Here is a 13,992-nt window from a genome sequence, read left to right on the forward strand (position 1 = left end):
TATTCACATTGACTTTTACAGTAGGACTTTTCTTATTATAATTATTATAACTATTATAATTATTTAAGTTCATTTTCAGTATTATGTATTTTTGATTAATATTTAAATTAAAAGTCTTTTCTGACTCATGGTAGGCAGAAAAACTTGCTTTTAATTATTACTTTAATTTTGTCTTTCAGAATTCACTCTACCAACTTAATTAGCGACAATAAAGACTTGGTTGTTTTAAGGAAAATTTAGGGTTCCCCCCCATTTATGCTTATTGTTTAGAAACTACTGATTACCATTCCTTGATATGGGCAGATATCACTTGTGAGATTAACGTTGTGACAAATGCTATAGAAGCAGGAAGAAAAGAAGAAGCGGCAGCAGCATCCATCATGACTCCTATTTGTGTGGACTCCAGCTAGAGGCAGGTGAACCGTGGCACTGGCTAGAGTTACAAGAGCAGCCAACAAGGAGAGGGAGGCCGGCAGAGGCATCCTGGGAGAGCTCCTTTGGGAGGCACCCCAGGTATTTCCACCACAGACAGATTTCTATCGAACCACACAAACAGAAAGAGGAAAGAAAAACAAAACCCCAAGAGCACGTGTACATACATGGTTCCTGTAAGTATACGGCAGGGCTGAGTCCAGGAAGCACTACTAGAAACATGAGGGTCCCAGGAGACAAGGCTAAAACAAAAGGCCATCTGCTTGGGGGTGGGGGAGAAAAGTCCATAGCTGCTATAGAACTTCCCTGTAGTGAGTATTCCACCAATCTTTTCAAATGCATTTAGAGTTAATGCAATTACGTATTAGGAATATGTAATGTGAGCTTTTAAAATTTCCAGCGAGAATGACCAAGCCAAATGCATATTTTGCATTAGCTAATGATACTATGAACAGATCAAGAACAAGAGAGAGATAACAAATAGCAAAGACATTTTTCACAGCATTACCTTTTTGGGTAATTTTCTCTGGCTAATCTCCCCCCACCAAAAAAAAGATAGCATATACAAAATGCACCCAGCTTTTATAGATTCAAAATAATCTAAGGGACAGAAACAGCAGTGAGTTCAGGAAAACTTATTTTCCATTTTCATATCAACAGATACTAGCCGCCAGGATATATTGCATTGTTATTTGTTCTTATGGTGGAGTATTCCAAAGCAGGTGAATTTCAAAGCACCCTGAAGTCCCGGTGTAATTGATAGAACTCCTGGGTCCTTGAAGGCTATAGTTGGCCCAGGTTAAAAATACCCAAGATCAGCACAGCACTTTACCTACTTGAAAGTTCTGACATTATCTTTGTGGACAGCACAATTCCCACCTGCTCTGTACACATGGAGACAGAAACTTGTGTTTTCAGGCAACCAGCAGGCACGTGGAGGGGGTGGTCTTTTTGGATTCTAACACAGGCATACGTCTTGGTCCAGCGCAGCCTGGAGGACTAGTTCCGGTCAACATGAGATGGCTTGGCTTTGAAAGAAACTAGCAAAACTCATATTCTGGGACAGAAGAAACTGTCTCACATGGATTCCTTTCAGCAAACCCCAACAGAGTGCACTGTTTAGGGGCTGGCATTTTAAAGAACAAGTAAGTCAGTTTCATTTAAATGCTCCTGATGAAACTCAGGCAAAGTGTGAGAGCGTCAAGGAGTCTGGGCTAATTTACGAAATCCGCAAATGCCACCCTGGGTCAGGGGAGAACATCAGGCCATGTGTGATGTTAGAAAAACTGTTTCTCAGTTAAAAACAGACAACCTCATTACTGGAATACAATTACTTATTAGCACCTGAATTGTTAGCAATACACAGAGAGGAGGCAAGCAAACTTCATTAATCTAGCAGATTGAATCGTGGTTATTTTGCTCTATAATGATTTTATACAGTTGCAGTGTATAAGAGGGGCTACATTTAAGGTAGAACTGCCTAAAGAAGTAGTAAAAGGGAGATCTACCTCATCCTGAAAGGTTCCCAGCAGAGGGTGGACTGGATGACTGTCTGCTATTGTAGGGCAGAATCCTATTCTGGGAGGAAGGGTGAACTGGAAAATACTCAAGCTCACAACACTACAGTCAAAAGACTGGTCAAATATTAAATACCTTAAAATAATGCTAACGGGCTAATTTGAGGACTCTATGTGGTTTGGCCCCATGCTGAAGGCTTTCCTGTGTGGTTTTACTTAGTCCTCACAAACCCTTTGATGTATGTACTTTATTATCCTTGTTTTACAGGGAAGGACACTGAGGCTGGGAGTGGCCAGGAGGCATGCCCAGATTTGCAGGGCTGGAGCTGGAAGCAAAACCCCCAAGCGGCCTGACTGCAGAGCTTCACCCCGCCCTAACACGGCCGCCGTCCGCTTGCCACCGCCCTAACCTGGCCACTGTCCGCTCGCCGCTGGCCTAATGCGGCCACAGCCAGTCAGACGGCAGATAGAAGAGTGGTTGTAAGAAGACAAGGGCTCCTGGCCCTTCTCTTCCCCAGAAAGGTTAGCAGAAAGTGTTCCCCAGGCCAACTCACCCCTCCACCACTACCATCTTGCCTTGTTATGATCAGTGTTGTTCCAGTCAAATTTTATTCACGCTTTTCCTGAAACTATGATGTTACTTGCAGTGCAGTAACTTCCTGGTCCCTAGTTCACAAGCCCCTGGGACTGGGCTTCCAGAACTCCGCAACCATGGGAAACCCTCTTTCCAGAATGGAATACTACTCAGCACTAAAAAGAATAAACCACTGATACAACAACATGGATGAATTGCAAATGCGTTATGCTGAAGACCATATTATGGTATAATTCCACCCACAGGACCTTCTCAGAAAACAGACCAGTCATTGCTAGGGACTGGGTGTAGGGCTCAGGTAGGGACTACAAAAGGGCTGAGAGAGTGTTTCTGAATGCTGGCACTGCTCTATAATGGAGCGGGGTAGCATCGATGCTATTGTATGCCTTTGTTGAGACTCAGACTGTACACGAGAAAGGGCTTATTTTATTGCATGTAAATTATACCTCACACAAAAAGAAAGTGATATACCAGTATACCATATTAATCAATACCTTCAAAGGAATAAAGAAAACCAATAAGGCAAGGCTAACAAGGAGGTGAAAGTTCCTAGTTAGTACCTAATGTTACAAAGAAGCAAGTTTCAGGTTGACAAGTGATTAACAAAAAGATTATCAAAACAACACACAGCTTAGTTAAGGAGCAATAATAAACCTCATCCTATAATCCCTGGATAAAAGAGGTCAACATTTTAATCAATATTCTTTTATTGGCATGCTCAGGAGGTACAAGCAGTACTTAATAACACTAATCTACTTTGCCTCCCCTCACTTTGAAAGATGAGGCAAGAAAGCATATGCATCACTTCTTGAGCCTTCTTTAAATAGTCCACTTGATCTGCCAGCGCATGGGAACGAAGAAATGAAGTGCACTCTGAACTCCCAGAACACCTGTTGGAAAACCAGTATAGTGGCTCAAATGAAAACCAATATACTGGCTCCAGTGAATTATCAGAAGGCAATGAAGATTATTTGCCACTTAAAAGTACAGGCATTTACTAGAGGAGAGATGAGCTTTCTGATGTGATACTTATTCACAGAAGCTATTTTAACTGAAGGCCAAATCCAAAAGACTCGTAAGTCCAAGAAAAGGAATGATGAATTTCATTTTCATAATCTCATTTTACTTGCTTGTCAAAAAGTATTTTAGAACTATGGGTCAAAATCTATTCCTCTTTCCTAAGTCAGGCTGACCAATTTAGAAAAAAGGAGAAGAGAAGGTACCCTGCTCCTGATCCTCTCAAAGCAAATGTAGGCTTGTCCAAAAACAGGCGATCATTTTCCATCATTGAAGTGCTACGTTATGAATTCCCTTTGCCTCTTCCCACTATCTTCTCCTTCATCTGCTATAGAAGGTATTCTTTCTGTTGTCACCTTATCTTTTCCACAGCCTATAACTGAAGTCTCTGTTCTCAATCTTGGACTCTCAACCACCCTTAATCAAATGTCCCTGAAATTTACTTGCTCAGAATGGTGCTACGCAGGTGTATAGAGATGAAAATGGATAGATGGGCATGATCGGGGGATTTGTTCTTAGACACTTACCCAAAATTAATTTTAAGAATTAAAGGATATTTGATTTCAAAACTCTTAGGAAAGCTGGTCTCTACTAGCAGAAAAAAGGGCAGAAAGAAATACAGGAGAGCAACACAGAGTAAAATGGCAAAAAAAACCTAATTGGTAAAGTCAGCTTCACTAGAGTGAAAATCTAAGAGTTTCAGCTGAAATAAAAGGTAGTCTAAGGTAGGAATGTGTTTAAAGAATGCAATCAAAGGGATGCCTGGGTGGCTCAGTTGGTTAAATAAGTGTCTGCCTTAGGTTCAGGACTCAATCCCAGTCCGACTTCAGGCTACTTGCTCATCAGGGAGCCTGCTTCTCCCTCTGCCCCTCCTGCCCACTCACACATTCTCTCTCTCTCTCTCTCTGACAAATAAATAAATAAATAATCTTAAAAAAAAAGAATGCAATCAAAATTATATTTTATTCTCTCTCAAAAGATGAGGTTAAACAAATTCTAAATCTGAATTAATCTTCTAATTCTTAGAGGGTATAGTTCTCTCTATGAAAATTCCACCAGGAAAGATATGTTAGACCAGAAGCATTTCTAAAAAGAAAGAAATACAATATGCTGCTTAAGTAATCTTCTCTCTCTTATATTCTAAACACACACACACACAAGTCCAATAGATTCTGACATGTCAGCCTCTACTGAAATGTGTTCAATTGATTATCTGTTTATTGAGCACGGTGCATTCAGTCCTGTCTAGGGGCAAGATCAGAAAGAAATGGTTCCTGCCCTTAGGGAAGTCAGAAGCAATTTGGTAAACAGAAATAACATTCACTGTGACAAATGCAAGTACTAAATTATGCAGGCACTATGTCTGAATGCAATAGGACCTAAAGGAAAGGAATAAGTTGGAATAAGGGAGCTTTAATGCATGCGGTGATGAGCTGACCCCTCACCTTCGCTTCTGCCATAGCACCAGGAGGGGAGGAAAGAGCGGACACCCTAGAATAAGGCCCAGCTTTGCACACAGCAGACGTCTCAAAGTTCACATTGCCCCCAGAGTCCTTTGCATTGATTTGCTTTTGGACCTGCACTTTTTCTCCCCCCTCAGGGAGGTTTTATGGAGTTAGAGACTCAATTTTTAAAACATCAATGCCTAAATATATTTTTTTAGAATGTTGGCTCTTTATAATGAGCCTTTCAGGTAAAACAGCTGCAAAAACATCATTAAAAAAGCATATATTGTCACATGTAAAAGGCAGCAAGCAAGAGTCTATTTTTATAAAGTTCAAAGAGATGGTATGTCTTGTAGGGGATCCCTCCAGACTGTGGATACTTCTCCGGCTTTATAACAACTCCTCCCTATCATCCCCCCCATCTTTTGCTGATAAACTCCCAGCTCCATAAATGGGCAGCAACCATCTAGGCTTTGAGAGAACATTCCTAAGCCCATGTGCAGCTGGTTCTGCAGCCATCTTCCTACTGAAACATAAAACCCGGCAAACTACACTTCTTCCCTGTTGTTTACTAAGGGCCTAGTGACTTCTGACATTTATCACGGAGCTGGAATAAATAGACAGGGTTAAGTGGGACAGACAGGTGTGGGCCTCTCTCTGGTACGCCAACCTAACCCTCTCCTCCAAACCCCCTCACTTGATTGGCTCCTAGTCATCCTTTAGGGCTTAGGTCAGGTCATCCTGGAAAGTTGAGGCTCCCACAGCTGTAAAGCACCACTTCTGAGAGTCCTCATTGTGCACCACACGTTGTCTTCCTGCAAGCCAGCCCCCGCAAGCTGCACTGTAACTATGCGAGTCTTATCTTCATCCCCTACTCACTTCCAAGGATGGGGGCTCAGTCTGGTTCCTTTATCTGGATCCAAGACCCCAGAGCACTTGACTTGGAGAATGCAGATGCCTGAGGCGGGGAAAGTACTCTTCAGAATGTTCCTACTTCTAGTTAATTCCTATTTGCAAACTGCCCACTGGGAAGCCATTCTTGAAATAGTTTTCCTTCCACCATATTAAAATTGTAATTATTGCTCAACAACTATCAGCCCCAAATAGGAACCACCCAGGTAATCACTAACTCAACAAGCTGGGATGTTCTTGGAAAGGGCTTGGCACCAGACTTGTGCATACAACCATCAGAACACTTCACACTGTGCCTGTCGCCAACATCCACCCCCCCCATCAAATGGGAACTTTGCAGAGCTTATCCCAGGGCCCCTGGTCCTAGCGTTCCACCTGTCACAGAGTAGGTAGGCAACACCTGCTTAAAGCTTTTACTAGAAAATGGATGGCTTCATATTTGATGAAGTCAAGGTCTCTACAGATAGGTCCATATGTTGACTATGCTTTTCAATTCACCTTCACCTATTAACAAGTTACCATTAAGCTCATGACTCCAATCTAGCCCCTCAAATAAGGACTCTTTATCAGGAAATATAAAGCTGCCTCTGACAACAAAGATGCACTGGACAGAAGAGAGAAAGAAGCTTAGCTATCAGGAATTTTGTCTTCTATCATAAAGAGATCTCTTACGTGTCAAGAATGAAATACGTTTATTTTTGAGATGTACTTCAGTTGTGCATTACAAGCAAAAAGGGGAAAAGTTATTGGATAGTATTTTAAAGTTTTAAAACATCTATTCTTCATTGATTCTAACATTTAAAGCAAAATCTACCCAAAGCCAGTGCTTTCTTTCCCTGTTTACAATGCAGTCTGGGTTACTCTCAGGAAATAGATGCCAGTTTGGAATATGGCTGAGCAAATCCACAGCATCTTTGTATATTAACATATTTAAATTAGGCCTCCACAAATAAGAAGCTAGTCAGACGGTAAATGAAAGAAGGGGCTGCCTACATGTAATTTACATATAATTATTTTCAAACAATTAATGATCTGAAAAATGGAGGGAAAAAACCCCAAAACCTGTCAGAGGTCCAACAACAAAAAACTGTGACACAACTAAAAAGATTACACATATGTTCTCAGAAAAAATAAATTCCAAGTACTTCTCTGAGAATATTTTGGATTAGAATGGCAGTTTATGCAGGAACCATAATTCATTTTACTGTTTTAGTTTTAAGACACAGGAAACGAAATGCTGGTAAACCTTATGGAGTATTCTAGAGCACAGAGTTTCATTTGTTTGTTTTAGGCTTGTCAGATATTGATAAGTCTTAAGTAGCTTTCAGTGAAATTCTGTTGTTTGGGTTGCATTTGGTCTCAAATTGCTGTGGTTTAAATCTCTGTCTCAGTCAGTGATATTTCCAGACTTCCATGCTAAATATGCTCCCCAGTTCCTGGCCAGTATCCTATACCAGTTTAATGACCCCAAGAAAACATTAGTTTTTCTTACATATGGTGCCAAAAATAAGTAGACACTCTAAGTGGTATAAAATTCCCATTTTTTCACATTAATACTTATATGTTATCATTATTCTCTAAGCTAGAAGCCACCAATGAATCGTCATCATAATTTCAAAGTCTCGTCTCTCTTTCAAAGATGATTTGGTGTCTTTTCTTTACGTTATACCAAAGTTGATAAGGGATCTGTATCATAATTTTTTGAATTGCAGGTTAAATTCAAGTAACTTCCCTATTGTTTTCCTATTTGCATTTCATTATCACTAAAAATTTTCTCCATTCCAAATAACCTTTTCCTAGGGGTTCAGAAAGTCTGTGGACAGACGCACACCTAGTAAATTCTTAACATGCTGAGACCGTTATACTTTGAAACTCTTTATTATGCTTTGTACTCTATTCAGGAAATCCTGAATAACAAATGCCTAGTTTGTTAAATAGCGTAGGAACTTTAAAGAATTTAATTGACCCTCTCTCTTTGGGCATTATCACAGAGCAGTCACATGAGGAACTCAAAAATGTGTAGGAATATTTTTCCAATCTTTACATTTAAGGTAAATTCCTCCCACTGTCAAAATCAAAGAGTTTTTGGGCGCCTGGGTGGCTCAGTTGGTTAAGTGACTGCCTTCGGCTCAGGTCATGATCCTGGAGTCCCGGGATCGAGTCCCGCATCGGGCTCCCTGCTCGGTGGGGGGTCTGCCTCTCCCTCTGACCCTCCTCCCTCTCATGCTCTCTGTCTCTCATTCTCTCTCTCTCAAATAAATAAATAAAATCTTTAAAAAAAAAATCAAAGAGTTTTTAAAAATCAGTCATTCCTTTCTGATTATAAATTATGCTGGGAAATGGTTACATAATGGTCATGATTTATGCCCCAGGTTAAAACTACAAAATTACATTAAAGTTCTATGCTTACCATCTGTCCTACATACTGACATACACATTTTCTGAAATTGCTTTTACTGTGTCACTTGCCTATTCCAGAATGAAAAAGGATTCCCAGCTTCCAATAGCAACATCTAGTTATTTAGATCCCCTTCCTTGGCCACTTACATATCCCTTCCAACCCTATCTCCTTGTCTTCACTAACTTTATTCCTTTTCCTGCCCCCCATCTCGGACACACCAGGAATGTACCCCCTCTAGCTGGCTGACTCCATCCGCCCCACAAGGCCCCACATTCTGCATGGTCTAGCCCACAAAAGAATTTTACCTTCTGAGAAATATGGTCTATCTGGTCACAGCCACAAAATGCAGCATTTAATCGCTAATACAAAACAAAACTACATGTGAAGTTTGTTTTTCAAACCTTCAGTGAGCTCTCCAAAGCATACGGTCTGGCTACACATTTTTGTTTCCCTCCACGTGACTAAAGGCCCAAAGTGCTTGTGATACTCTTTTTAAAATGTTTTTAGCATTTTTTTATTGTGGTAAAATACACACAACATAAAGTTTACCATCCTAATCATTTTTAAGTGTACATTCACACTGTTGGGCAACCATCTGTGTTATCCGTCCCCAGAAACTCTTTGTGACATTCTTGTCATCTATGGGAGGCAGGCAGAAAACTGCCAGTTAGTTTCTAATGATAAAATCCAGCTTTAATTTATAGAACTGTATGCTTAATAAAGGTGTATCTAACTGTGTATTAATTGTACTTCAATAGCACTGATTAAAAACAGAATGAGGAGGGATGCAGTGGGAGATGAGGCTGGTGACAGTCGGGATCCAGACCACGAGGGGCAGGGGCATGAAGAGGGACACAGGGATTTCATCAGGAGCCACAGGAACCTTGAAGAGTCCTAGGAGGATGGTGGCACTCACTGCCAACATTATTGAGCACCTAGTTCCAGAGCTGCCAGCCACTGGAATCACTCACATGCGTGTTCAGGAAGCTCATCCCGGTTGCATTATAGATGGTTAATGGGGCCAAAGCTAGTGGTCTCTCCTATCAAGCAGGTAAGAAGTACTAGATTAAGGTAGCAGTGGAGGGAATGGAGAGCCAAGGTTTATGTATTTTTCGTTTTGCCTATTGATAAGGTGACCACAAAATCACAGATTCCATCATTTTGTTCTAATTTTTAATCACTTGAACCAATGGCTACTTCAGCCTGAATAAATTTTATGTGACACATCAAATAGCATGAAGGTCAGTCAGCAACAGGGAACGTGAGGTACAGATAATAATACATAAATTTGATCATGTGTTATATTCAAGGCACTGGGGTAGTAATGTTTGATTTAGATCACTGTCATTTTGGTAGAATAATTATGGCTGCTTAGAGGGACAACTATTACTCCACAAGGCTCTTTGTGGGTAAAAAGGGAGATGACTTAAACATTTATCAATATAGGAATGGTTAAATAGATTGTAGGAAAACATACTGTGAAACACCAGGCAATGAACCCATATGTAGTCACGGGGATGATCCCCCAAATACACTGGTATCACATCAACTGCAGAAGATATTACAAAGTATGAGGACACTTATGTAAAAACATTGATTTGTTTGTATATGTAAACGGCTCTATGAACACAGGAAAAGGTCATAAAAGAATATACCTAAGGGGGCTTGGGGATGAGAGTGGAAGGAACTTTCAGTTAGCGTTCCATATTGCAGTGAGGACAGAGCCATGTATTCCTTCCATAGAAAACTCAAGTTTTATAGGTCAGTGTACCAAGTGAGTAGATTGTATTAGTTACAGGCTCATAGGTCTTCCATACAATCTATACTGGTTATTCAAATCATAATGATCCTCATAATAATGGCCAAGACTCTATTAGTATGTGTGTGCACATGCCCACTTGTGCATCTTTTTTTAATATGCCAAACTGCTTTTAGACTACATTTGTAAATGACTGATAGTTACCTAATCAGAGGACATTTGAGATGAGGACATACTGGCTTTTGCAAAGGGTTTCTCCTTGAGTTACAAGAAAACCATTTAAGAATACAACTTAGGGGCACCTGGGTGGCTCAGATGGTTGAGCGTCTGCCTTCAGCTCGGGTCATGATCCCAGGGTCCTGGGATCAAGCCCCACATCGGGCTCCTGGCTCAGTGGGGAACCTGCATCTCCTTCTCCCTCTGCCTCTCCCGCTGCTCATGCTCTCTCTCTCTCTCTGTCTCAAATGAATAAAAAATCTTTAAAAAAAATAAGAATACAACTTATTCTCCATTAGTTACAAGGTAACCTTTAGAATGCAAAACTATTCATTGCAAAAGAGCAAATCAAATTATAACAATCTTTGATCTTTTGGTTCAAAACACACTAAAATACCATCCAAGTAGAACTTTCCTGTTTTTAAAGTTATATTTGAAGTACATGTTGATGCCACAGAGGTTGGGCACTCACTGAGTCAATGCTCTTTCTGGGCTCAGTTGAAGATTTTGTTTTTTCTTGATTTTCAAATTAAATCTCCTTGAAATACTAAGTAGAAGACTGAGACCAGAGTGGTGGAGACTTTACTTAATTTTTTAAATTTTATCAGGAATGTTTTTAAAGGCTGTTTACAAAAGACCATGTACAGCTGTGGTTCAGCTACAATTGAAAAATTAATTTAAGGAACTCACATGGCATTTTCAGGGCCTCATTCCAAATGGAATTTTCCAGACAGACAAAAATTGTACTCTTCTCGTCCTTAGCCCTCTTGAAGTTTAAAAAAAAAAAAAAAAGGGCAAGATAGGAAGTGTAAATGATGAAGGAGGGCCCCGGAGGAAGCTCTGGGAAGCTGAAGGGTTCGGAGCTTCATGTAAAATGTCTTGATAAGAAGTCTAGACTATCTGTAATTTGCTGATTTTGAGGAAAACCAGATTATTAAGAAATCCTGTGAAGCCAACCCTACAGTAAGAGCTGAAAATGCATGTGGGACTTGGGATGGCACGTGGGCACAGGGATTCCCACACTGCTTGAGTCCACAGCATTGATTATCTATGACCTCAAGTGACATTCAGGAGTGACTGCTATCACAGAGGGAAAAAGAAAGCCACAGAAACAGAAGGACAAACATATTTAAGTGCCAAAAAAAAAGAAAAAAATTGTAAAAATGCAGACAGGAGGAAGATAGAAACTATAAAATCCGTTACATGTAACATTTAGAAGTTCTTACTTGGTGCAGACTGAGTTGAGTATCATAGCATGAGCAGACAAGGCAAGTAGGATGCCCTTTGTGCAAATTAGTACAATGTACAACTTGCAAAACCCAGGAAAACTATTCATTAGTAGTTTGGTTACAAACTCAGTGATGTGAACCTTTATGTTTCACCTGAATATTCAATAGGATAGAGTAGACAACTGGGTAGGGTAAAGAAATGTTTAGTCACGGTTACATTAGCAAACCACTTGTTAAATTCCCTGAGCTGCATATTTTAAGGGCCACATCAGATAAAATTGATCTATGTCTTGGTTCTTATTTCTGCCAAGAGTTGAGACATCAGACACAAAATAACTCATAACAGACTGAGATATTAACACCAAATGCAATTAACATTGCTTTTCTATTTCTCCACAGAGTGACCGCCTGCTTCCTCTTTTCTCAACACACTTGGAAATCTATTAGTCACGTTGGCCTTAAAAGCCACACCTTTGCAGCAGAGCTGTCCTTAAAAAGGAGGAAAGAGGCAGCTGGTCCTCCCACTGAGTTCAAAGAGAAAGTGCCCATTCTGATTTTTCCTGAGCCCACCACCCCTCTCCTGCTCTAGTCCCGCTAATAAGTAAAATAAATGTGCTTGCAATTGAATCAACATCCTGAAAACCAGCTTGACAACTCAAGAAATTCACGGAGATATTTTTAATCACCTTATTTGTTCACTCCCCACTTACTCCCACACCTTCTCCCATTTAAATAGTATCATCCAAATATGCCAGAGGCGATGAATCAATGCTTGGGTAACTTGCAGATGCCGTGAGAAATAGAACAAGAAATCAGGCTCTTTCATTCCAGGAAAGAAAAGAATGACCGGGCTGCCTGGAAACGTCCCCATGCCCACCAAGAAATGTGGGAACACCCGTTGCCCAGGCTCTGAGCCCCCTGGGAGGAGCAGGGTGTGAGTGACAACAGTCACCGGGCCTTCCCGCATTGGTTCCTCGGCATGAGGACCTCGATCTGCGAGGTGTCCCCCATATTACAGACGTTGTGTGTGTCACAGACTCCAGTCTGTCCCAGCAGGACCTTTTAATTTTACAGGAACAAAATCCTTTCTTGCAATTACCTTAAATATGTGAAGATGCCCTCTGCAAAAGCCCCCCCGCTCCCAAGGACAAAGGTGGCCTGGCTCACCTCAATAATGTAGAGGACCACGTTCTTATAGAAACAGTACAGGATGCACTTGGTCACCCGATTGTAGCTCCAGGCACCATGGACCAGCAGCAGCTTCTCCAAGTAGGAAAACTGAGGGGGAAACAATGGCAAAGTTCAGGAGTGCCCATCCTTTAGGAACAAAAGTCACAAAATGTTCTTCGGGGACAGAGAAGGTCATCGAGGAAGCCAGATTCTGCAGAGAACCTGAGAAAACCATTCACTTCTGGAAACCAAAGGCAGATCTTTCAGGTCTGGTGAGGACAACTAAACTCTCCTCTTAAATCTACATAGCTAATATTTTCCCCAAACGCCAGTTTGGACCTCTCATTGTTATTCTTGAGAATTCTGTTTACACAAATACTTTTTTAGGGTCCTAACTCTTAGGAGAAGGTGACCTCTTGAACTGGAAGAAAAGAAAAGCACAGTGGCAACCAGATGCTTCTATTCAATCAGATTTGATGGTGACAAGGAGCAAGGGACAGGAACACTCATGCACCAGTATCCTTTTTTAAAAAGGGATGCACACAGAGACACGACCTATTTCCACTGTCAGTCCGCACGCTAAAAGCAACTGCACATTCACAGAGACACAGAGACACTCAGGTGCAAACACACAGCCTTACCAGCCACATCCATTTTGTTCTCCTTTTTTGCTTCCAACTAGTACAGAGTACCTCTTGCTAGAGGGCTATGCAGTCAAGAAAAACAAAAAACCAACAAGTGGCTAACAGATACTAAGGTGACAGTGATGGAACGGGTCTTGCAGTTTGGGATACTGAGCAATATTCAATAAAATCCCTGAATCCTCTTTGGGGCAGGGGGTTCTTCGGGCACCACTTAAATCCTATCCCCTCAGCCTCCTCTTAGCCTGGCTTTGCTTTCTGTGGCCTCTTCACAAAGGTCTCCAAAAGTGTGAAGATGAGCTGGAGGTAGGGAAATGAGGGTTTTTTTTGTTGTTGTTTTGTTCTGTGGACTATGATGTGCCCTGGCATGAAGGCACCATTAGGGGAGATCCTGTTTGAATTCACAATTTCTATACATTGATTAGCCTTGTACCACACTGAAATGCCCCTTGGTTGCCTTGAACTAAAACCTTAATTCCCCTGTTCCAAGTTACAGGGCAGTCCTCGGGCTCATGCTCCCAGAAGAGATAATCGGGCTGTATTGAGAACATCCATAAACTTCAGAAATTCTTTTGCTATTGCAAACTTCCTATTAATTTCTGATTACTTCTGAAATTAAATTTAACTATCAGTAGAAAAGAAAAAACTCTGATTGGAA

At 41.0% G+C, this 13,992-nt stretch overlaps 1 protein-coding gene across 1 annotated transcript in view; it reads right to left on the reverse strand.

Annotated features, from left to right (window-relative positions):
- Positions 1-13,992, reverse strand: part of ATP8A2 (ATPase phospholipid transporting 8A2) — a 603,997-nt gene that overhangs the window by 230,778 nt on the left and 359,227 nt on the right. Inside the window, exon 27 of the mRNA XM_045869211.2 lies at positions 12,691-12,801. Within this exon, the coding sequence (XP_045725167.1) occupies positions 12,691-12,801 (111 nt within the window). The remainder of the gene's footprint in view (positions 1-12,690; positions 12,802-13,992) is intronic.

Source organism: Mirounga angustirostris, unplaced genomic scaffold (assembly GCF_029215605.1).
Source record: "Mirounga angustirostris isolate CCGP_5_RB_7025 unplaced genomic scaffold, mMirAng1.0.hap1 SCAF_3, whole genome shotgun sequence".
NCBI lineage: Eukaryota > Metazoa > Chordata > Mammalia > Carnivora > Phocidae > Mirounga > Mirounga angustirostris.